Raw genomic sequence first — 9644 nt, 5'->3', positions numbered from 1 at the left:
TGGTAAGATCCTGCTCTATCCTACACACATACCAAGGTGGGCTATATCTTACCTTAGCTGCTAGCAATTCCTAGAATTCCCTGAGAAGAGCATTAGGAGCTGGAAAAAGAGGAAGAAGCACCCTCACACCCCTTGCCATGGAGGTCTACAGCCATCAGGGAGCCAACTTATCTCAACTTTCTTGAATGAATGTTGGCCAAGATGATGCTTGGGCTCCAGCACCACTGGGAGCTGTGGGGACAGTTGGGATCCCACAAGGCTAGCTGAAGTAGGCTCAGTTCAGGTTGCATCTCATAAAGCTGCTCCCAGGATAAGCACCATCTGTACCTTTTTTATTGTCCTTTGTCCTTTCAAAAACACCCCAACACACACACCCATGGGAGAGAACAGCTGAGGCAGGAGTAGCTGAATAAAACAGCTTTTTATTTGTTACTATAAGAACCAATTACAGAATCCGAGGTTAAAAAAACGGACAAAAGATCTTTATTTCCAAGATTGGCGTACAAAAGGCAGATGGGGAAGGGGAAGGAAGAAAGAGCGAGCATGGACTGGGGTTGATGCCAGTTTAGGGGCCTCAAACTCCAATTAGGAAAGTCCGGACACCGGACAGGAAGAGAAGCCCCCATTAGAAAAAAAAAAAAAAAAAAGACATGGCAGTGCATGCCCCCCTCCCCCAACCAGGTACCACCACCTGGCATGTTTTCTCTTCCCCTCCCCCATCCCCTTTCACAAAGGGAGGCAAAATTTTTAAAAAATTAAAAAACCCTCCCCCCAAACTGTCCAAAACAATTGTGGGTCCTACTCCCCAAATTAGGCTAGGTGCCCACACGGGCCAAGTTCCTACAGGTTGCCCTCCATCACAAGTGTGGAGAAGCATGGGAAGGGGACAAGCTACAACGTGGTAGCACCAGAGGGCGCCCAACCCCTCCAGAGACACACATGCACTTGCTCCCATACTCTCACTCCTCACTCCCTTTGATACTAAAGGGAAGGGAGGTTTGGGTGCCCTAGGCACCCATCCTCTATCTCAGCCCACCTCCCTTCCCCTCAGATGCTCAATCCTCCAGGACAATGGGCTCATTGGTGCTGGCAGGATGTGCGGGTGCAGGTAGAGGGACTGGGGGCCGCACTGCAATCAGCGTTGGCTTCACCTTCAGAGGCAAGTTGGGTCTGCGAGCAGCTCGCCGCATTTCCAGGTGAGTTAGAGCCTTGCGCAGGGCCCTAGCCGGAAAGAGCAAGACAGGAACAGAAAAGACAGAGAATGTTCATTAGACACCTAAGTGAAACCCCATGTTCCACACTGTAATTCTTCCTTCCAGACCTTTCTTTTCTGGCACCATTTTTATTTATTTATTTTTTGGCATCTAGTCTTCCTGGAGCTGGTCTTGCTCAGAAACTCCTATTTCCGGGCTGGGGAGATAGCTCAGTTGGTAGAGTACTTGCCTTGCAAGCACGAGGCCCTGGGTTCGATCCCAGTACCGCAAAAAAAAAAAAAAGAAACTCCTAGTTCCCGTACCCAAAAAAGTGGATGGATACTCAACCTCCTAGCCCTCTTGTTATGGTATCCCTACCTGGTATCTTTTGTGGCCACGAACACCACAGGATTGGGAGCATCTGCTGGGTTTAATTTCTGACGTTTAGCTGCTGGCTGTGAACTTGAACGAATTCCTGAGGTCAGAGGCCTTCCATTGGCAGAGAAAGGGACCCCTGCCCCTGCCATCTGGAAAAGGATGGGGTAGAGCAATGAGGGAGGAGTCCCCCTCCAATTCCTATCAGAAACAAAGTCCACTCAATTCAGCATGGCCAGCACCAGTCTATCAACTCACAGTTTCATAGGCCCGTTTCACCATGATTCCTCCCAAGCCCCGGTTTTGGGTCAGCTGGTTTCTGTTGATTGGTGTCTTGGTGCCCCGAGGTGTTTTTGGTTTCAGAGGTGCCTGGGCCACTGCCAGGAAAAATAAAATAAAATTGAACTTTTGCACCTTCTCCCTATGCAGTTTCCCTTTCTCACCTCATTTCTTTGGACCCAGCAGTTTACCTAAGCATTCTCAAAAATAATGATGGGGGAAGGCTCTGGGAAGCTATTTAATAATATTCCAAAAACAATCATATGAACATGATGTAATCCAATCAGGTCACATATATGAAAAAGCATTACAGGGCTGTAGATTTAGCACAATGGTGGAACACATGCCTCCTAACATGCATGCATGAGGCCCTGGGTTCCATCTCCAGCACCACAAATATAAATAAATAAGTAAACATACACAACCACAAAAGTAGCCTGTTAAGACTAAATCTCTCTGGAATCAGCGGGAAAGAAAAATGAGAGAAAGTCTTCACAGTAGGCCTGGGAACCTGACACCACTGTTTACATCCTCTACAAGCCCTGGATCCAGTATGGTTCCCCATCCCATACCCAGATCTTTGACAATCGTTGCCAGTGGCAGCCGCACCAGAGGGTGAATTTTCAGTGGAGTCTTGGCAGCCTTAGGAAGTCGAATGGAGCCTACAGAAAAAGAGGAAAGATTCCAAAGGGGTTTTGTTAATCAGACCTCTTCTGGGGCAGAAATCATGTCTAATCTCCTAAGAACACTTTTGTGGCTTACTATCCCTACAGTCATTAAATCACCAGAGAAATACTGGTATCTAGCTGGAGCACCCCTGAGCCCACCACTAGCCCCACCATTCACGCCCTTACACTCTGCCTTGATGGCATTGGCATTGATAGGGGCATAGGGTCGTCGGGCAGCCCTCCTTGGCTGTAACAGGTCCCTGCACATTCGTCTGGCAAGACGGGTCAGCTTCGTGGTCTGGAGCAGGAAAGTCTGCCTGTTCTTGGCCAGCAGCTTGGCCCGGTTGGCGCTGGTAGTATAGGGGGAGAGACTTTGGGCTTCAGGTCTGGATAAATGTCCCCTTGAGTGTGGCTCCTGGAGGAAGGGCATAGGAAAAAGGGAGACTGCAGATTGGCACTAAGGGTCCCTTCTTTCTTCCAATACCTGCAGAGGGCTATTTATTTATGCCTGATCTGTTTTGTTTGGTTGGTTTTCGTTTTTTGTCCTTTGCAGTACTGGCAATTGAACCCAGGGCCTCTCATGTGCTAGGCAAGCGCTCTACTGCTGAGCTATATCCCTAACCCTTCTTATTTTGAGATATGGTCCCACTAAGTTATCCAAGCTGACCTCAAACTTGTGATCCTTCTGCTTCTGCCTCCTGAGTAGCTGAGTTTATAGGCACGAACCATACCCAGCCTTTACCTTTACTGCCAACCCAATATACTGGGCCCCCCAATACTATCAAGTATCCCTGCCCATCAAACCATCCCCATGAAAGGAGGTGCGTATTCTGGCCTTTTCCTCAAGCTTATATTAGTATGTTCACTGCTATCTTGCCTGTCCCCACTGTTGATCCTTACTGTGGTGCCCCGAGCAGCTCCCTCAAGCTGGGTTGGGGTCTTCAGTCCCCCGTACTTCTTCCAGTAGATCCAACAGGAAGCACAAAGGCGGCACTGCATGTTGGGTGGGCCCCAGGCATACCACTGGGCAGACTGTGTGGCTACAGGAGCAGGGAGGGGAGGAAGGAGGTTGTTGGTGGGAAACATGCTACCTGAGCTCTTCAGACATGGGCCAGAGCAGGCCTCCCCCCACCCCTGCCATCCCTGTCCCTCCCTAGAACTCACTGTGGCAGCTCTCACAAGTCAGGCCCTTCTGGAATCCAGCCCCATTCATGCCAGGCTTTGAACCCACAGAAATGATCTGGTTAGGGTTTGGTTTTGTGCTAATGAAGGGAGAAAGAGAAATGGGGAAAAGCAGTCAAGGAAAATAATTCATTTCCACCCTTTTTATTTTATTTATTAATTTTTTTTGGGGGGGGTACCGCAGATTGAACCCATGGGCACTTTACCACTAAGCTATGTCCCCAGGCCTTTTCTTTATGTTAAGAGAGGATCTTGCTAAGTTGCTTAGAAGCTCACTAAATTGCTGAGGCTGGCCTCATATATGCAATCCTCCTGCCTCAGCCTCCCAAGCGGTTGGGATTGCTTTTAAAAATATATACATAATAAAAAAAAAATTTGGTCCTTGGGATCAAACCCAAGGCTTCATGCATGCTACGTGTGTGCTTACCACTGAGCTATGTCCCCAGCCCCCATTTTTATAATTTGATTCTGCCTCCTACCTACCCCCAACCACTGAGGAAGGCACAGGTTGAAGGAAGAGAAGGAAAACATGCCGTGCTCCCCTCCCTACCATACTTACTAGGTGGGGATGTAGACCTGTTTCAGTTTGCTGTCTGCTTCAGCTGCTTTCAATCTTTTCTGCAAGGGAAGAAACAGAAGAATCAGAGGCTCTCGGCAGTTTGAGTTGATGTCATCAACTCAAAGGCAGAGGCAGGCAAAAGACCATGGCCCAGCATCCCCAGCCCAGATCATACCTGCTGAATATACCGGTCTGTGGTTTTCCACATGTAGTAAAACTGAACTATGCTGGCAAGTGACTTCCACGGCAACTAAGAAGGGGACAGGAAAGAAAGATGAGCTTGTATCTGGCTCCAGGTCAGGGTGCTCTGACCCATCACCTCTCCCACCTCTCCTTTTAGCCCCATCCACTTACAAAATCCTGGCGAATGTCATTGAAATCCTTCCCATACTTCTCCAGGGCCTCCTCGAATAGCATAGCCTCAGAGGCAGACCATTCCTCCATCTCATCCCGACACAGCACTGGCCCCCCCTGGGGCACCAGGGTCGACATGGCTTTAGCTAAGTCATAGCCATTCCTCTGCAACGTGTCCATGGCATGAAACTACAAGGGACGTGGAGGACAAGGCTGAGAACTTAAGTCTCAGTACCACCAGCCTAGTGCTCTTTAAATATTCCTACTTCCCGAGACACCCTCCTCTCCCATCCCCAGGCTCTGCAGACTCACTCGAAGCCGCGCCTGCCCAACTACCCACCAACTTCTGCTCACCAGGGTGATGTCTCGGGAAGCAGCAGCTGCACTCATGTGCAGGCTTGGCTGCCGAATGGAGCTGCTGCAATCTAGGGCTCTCGCAAAGGTCCCCACAGCTCTAAGGAAGAGATTGAGAAGTCAAAAAGAAAAGAACATGCAAGCAAGGCTGAGGAGTTAAACCAGAGAAGAAGAAAATTACCCATGCCAAAAAAACAAAGCCTTATATCAATATGTTCACTGCTCTCTCCTGCCTGTCCCCACGTTGATCCTTACTGTGGTGCCTTGAGCAGCTCATTCTCAAGAGGCAAGAATGGGTAGGACTCAGAACTATGTCCACACCTCCCCCAGCCCATCTTCCCCATCCACCCACCCCTCACCGGGCCACCACGAGAAACTGATCAATCTGCCGGTCTGTGAGAGGATTGTCTGGATCCCAGACCTTCATCTCCATCTTCTGTTGGTTCCGATTATCCAATTCTCCTAAAGAACAAATGATGGTATCATCAAGGACAGGGAAGGGAGAATAACTGATGTCTTGGTCACTCACAATAGCATTTCCTTCCTGCTTTTCCCCTACTTGGAGTCCATCAGCTACCTAAACTCAGAGAATTCTCCCTTTCAGGTTCCTAAGGACCCATTCCATCAGAAAGCCTTGCAGACTGTGTGTACTACACACTCCAGGGCATGTCACTGTGACTGTGATGTTAAAAGTGCCTTTGGGAGTTAGATAACCCAGTAGCCATATAGTCTCCCCTGGTGCTTACCCTCCACTAGGCGATCTGGGATCTCAGCTTGGTATTTGCAGCCAACTCTGATCTCCCCTTGATCAGCTAGAAGTGTCTTCTGCACAGGGTCAAACACCAGTGAATAAAAAAAGCAGTCCTGGAGATGGGGAGAGAGAAGGTAAACAGGGCAGCAATCCGAGAATGCAGGGGGCAGTGGGGCTTACCCAGAGGTCCCAAGACAGGCAGTCTGTCAACCTTTACCTCCTCACTGTCCTACTTTTGTCTTTTAGTGGTGACACCCACTCCCCTCCCTTATCTTCTGATACCTCCTTCTCACCTCCTTTTCCAGGTACTGGCTCAAAATATCTGTCTCATTCAAGAGGGTCACACTGCATTTCCCCCTACAGGAAACAGGTTATAGAACACCTTGGATAAGCCCTTCATTCCTCTCCACACCACCTCCAATATACCACCCCCCACTCCATCTTCTAAAGAAGTACATGCAGGACACATTGACCCTGATCATCCCATACCTTATGTGGGTAGCTGGTAATGATTCAAACTGCCGGGATAGAAAAAGTTCCCGGTGCTTCAGTTGATGTCTCTGCTGCTCCGATACCCCTGGTTGTTTTGATTCCTCCTCAAACTCCCCTAGGGCAACAAGGCAGAAAAAAGAAAGAAACTAAGTGAGAAAGAAGGCACCTTGGAAACTAACCCAGAAAAAACATTTCCTAGCTCAGCTGTTCTTCCCACTTTTCCCAGATATCTTACCCTTACCTACCAGCTTTCTCTATTAGCTATATGCCTCATTAAGAAAAACTGTGAGTCAAAGAATGCCATAGAAATGCATCCCATGTCCGGCTACCAACGTTTAGACGTGGCTCAAAGCACAAATACTGCTACACCAGATCCAGCAAGAATATCACACTTGGCTCTTTCTTTCTAAACTAGCTTGAGGTCCAAGAACCCAGCAAGATGAAAGAATACCACACAAAGCTGTGTTTACTAGTTCCTCTTTTCAGATTTCAGGAGATTCTGTACTCTACAACATCACATGCAACCCTAACTATTGCTCCCTTTCTACTTGGCTAATAATAGTTTGTGGGGCTTTCAAGGACAGCACCTCTCAAGCCAGTGCCAACACTTCCTTCCCAAAGAGCTGCAGTTTGCCCTGAAACCTTGGTGGAAAGGGTTAACCTGGCTGAGTGCCAATCAAAGTGGGAGGGGGTAGAACAGCCTCAGGCCCAGGCTCATTGGTGCATTGTTCCCAACCTCAGGGAGAAGGGGGGGGTGCAGCAGGCTCCGCCCCTAGCCTGTGTGCTCCGGAAACCCAGTACTAAGGCAAGGGGGACCACACCCCCCACACCCCTTCTGATTGGACAAGGCCAAGGTCAGCCCCTGCCAGATGGGACTGGAAACCCCAAAGGGCCAGGGAACTTGGTAAGCCCAGCTCCTCATTAACCCCTTCACGACCAAAGCAGCATGGAAAAAGCAAAATAATTTAGAAAGGAAGAACAGGAAGAAGAAGAAGAAAGAAAATCAAAGCAGGAAAGGAAAAAGAAGCTAAGGAAAACTAAAGGAAAAAAATTTTAAAAGATGAGAATTTAAAGAGAAAAAAAGATAAGGCCAAAGGAAACGAGAAGGATGTAAAATTAAATGAATAGGAGGGGAAAATGAAAGTGGTGAACAAGAAGAAAAAGTGCAAGAAAACTTTCCCACCACATTCCCCCTTATTTTCTCCCTTCAATGTATTCCCATCACCTTGTGATTACAAAATAAGCCTGCTTCCCCTGTTATGCAGACTTCTCATGATCTCTTCCTCTTCACCTTGACCTTCACTCACTACCCCCTGTCTTAACTGTAAGGACAACTATCCCCCAAGTGCCCTGCTTCTCTTAAGCTCTTCCCCATCCCCAATCTAAACACTATTTCCCCCCACCCTCTCTCTTTCACACACACACACACACACACACACACACACACACACACACACACACTAGTCTGGCTTCTTATCATGCTCTCACCACCCTGCTTCCAACCCCAACGTGTAAAAACAGGCCTCCCTCCACCAATAAGGCACTTCCCAACCCCCAAACTCACACCCCTGCCTTGGGCATGCTACCGGGGGAAAAACCTGTAGGGACATGCCCAGACCTCAAATTAAGGGGAAGAGGAGGAAGAGGAAAATGAAGACACTCACTGGCATTACTATCAGCCAGGCTGTTGAGGCTACTAGAAATGTCCCTTCGTCGAAAAAGACAGACAACCTTTGCTTCCACATTTCCATTTGCAGTCTAAAGGAGGGGGGAAAAAACGTGGTAGTGAATATTGATCATTTGAAAGTGGAAGGCCTAAAGAAAAGACTAACAGCAGTCAATAAATTACTAAGGGACCTACTTCCAAATCCCTTGCCTTTGTCCCCCAAGAGACAGTAAAGTTCCCAGTTAAGTTCTGAATAGCCTTTCCTGATTACATCAAATGAATGAATGAATGTATATGAATGGGTACTAAAAATAGGATCTTCTCTCACCTGAAGTTAGAGACCCCAGAAGAAAGAGACCCCTTGGGATGAGGGAGTGGGTTCTGCTGGACTCACCTTGTTGAGCTCTTCAATCCGTCTAACCAGGTAAGGATTGCTGGAGGAGTTCTCAAAATAGACGTAATCTGTAGGGGGGGGTGGGGAAGAACCGGGAAGATCAGAAGAGGAGGTGGGAGAGCCAGAGCACCAGGAGGAATGTCAGCCTGAGTGGGCCAAAAAGAGACAAGGGTCCAGGTAGAAGGGACGCGGAGATGTGGAAGTGGACACTAAGAAAACAAGGATGCCTCCCACCCCTGCCACACTTAATTCTAAAATCAGATCTTCGCTCAGAAGTGAGACTTAAGAAAGTGATGAGAAGCAGGGGTTCCCCTGCAGTCCCCACAACTTTAACGATGGAGTTGCACCCACGTCGGCAAAGCGAGTAATTGTTCACTCTAGCACTGAGCCTCCTGCCCCCCACTTTGCGAACCAAGGTGCACAAAACACCTGAAGAGGAAACCTCCAGGCAGCTCCCTCGCCGGTGGCCAAGCCCTAGCCCTCGGGTTCCGTCGCTGCACTGTCAACCCCTTCGGACCCAGTTTCCCAAGCCCACTCCCGGCCCAGGGGTCCCGAGGCGGCCCCAGAGTGCCGTCGAGGATGCCCGCAGCCCTCCGGGAGTCCAGATGCCCGACCGCGTCGCCGTCGCGGTTCCGGTTCCGGTCGGCGCTCCAGTCCATGCCGCCCCAGACGTGGCTTCTTGCGCCACCGGGTGCCGAGCCTCTCGGGTCCCGGCCCACGACCTCTCTCGCCCCAGGCCCCGCACCTCTGCGCCGGGTACTCACCCCCCACCCGGTACATGTTGGCCGCCATGGCCGTTCCCGCCGCCGCCTCCGGCCGCACAAAGGGCTCCGGGAGGCTCGCGGGGGCAGGGCTCGGCTCGAGGCGAAGCCCGCAGCGTGGGGATGGCGCTTCGCGGGAGTCGCGGTGGGGTCTGCGCAGCCAGCAGCTCCGCTGCCTCAGCCGTCGCGGTTCATTCTGGCCCGCGCTGTCGCTGCTGCTGCTGCTGCTGCTGCTGCTGCTGCTGCTGCTGCTGCTACCGCCTCACGCCCGGGACGCCGAGGCCGGCGCCGGTCCTCTCGGCTTCTTCCGGAATGAGCTCGTTCCTGCCGGACCGGAGCCAGGCTCCGGCTTCCCCCGCCCTCGCCGAGTCCCACCAGACGTTGGGCTCTGCCGGCCGCGGGTAAGGCTTGCCCTGCCCGCCTCGCCTCCTTCCGGAACACCTTCGGCGGATCCGGAGAACAAGGCCCGGCGCTCGGCTCAGGTCGGAGAGCAGGACCCCACAGATCGGCCACTTCCGGAAAGGGCTCGGCTCCTTTCGGCCAGCCGCGGCCCGGCGCTCGGTTATTTCCGTTGCAGCTCGGCTCCTCCTCCGAGAGCCGGAGAGGAGCGGAGCTT

At 50.8% G+C, this 9644-nt stretch overlaps 1 protein-coding gene across 1 annotated transcript; it reads right to left on the bottom strand.

Annotated features, from left to right (window-relative positions):
• Positions 1-403: 403 nt before the first annotated feature.
• MTA2 (metastasis associated 1 family member 2) lies at positions 404-9494 on the bottom strand. The gene is made up of 18 exons (XM_079102168.1): positions 9032-9494; positions 8268-8335; positions 7872-7965; positions 6205-6322; positions 6009-6072; positions 5711-5828; positions 5324-5426; positions 4965-5064; positions 4611-4799; positions 4432-4506; positions 4257-4315; positions 3680-3777; positions 3416-3555; positions 2702-2930; positions 2420-2509; positions 1827-1945; positions 1572-1720; positions 404-1221 (listed from the first exon to the last, which is right to left on the bottom strand). Exons 1-18 carry the CDS (start codon positions 9057-9059, stop codon positions 1056-1058), a joined length of 2007 nt encoding a protein of 668 aa, XP_078958294.1. The 5' UTR covers positions 9060-9494; the 3' UTR covers positions 404-1055.
• Between the last annotated feature and the right edge of the window lie 150 nt (positions 9495-9644).

This window comes from Sciurus vulgaris (genome assembly GCF_902686455.1).
Source record: "Sciurus vulgaris genome assembly, chromosome: 11".
Taxonomy (NCBI): Eukaryota; Metazoa; Chordata; class Mammalia; order Rodentia; family Sciuridae; genus Sciurus; species Sciurus vulgaris.
Note: the sequence above shows the minus strand (reverse complement) of the source record. Positions and strands in the feature narration are given on the sequence as shown.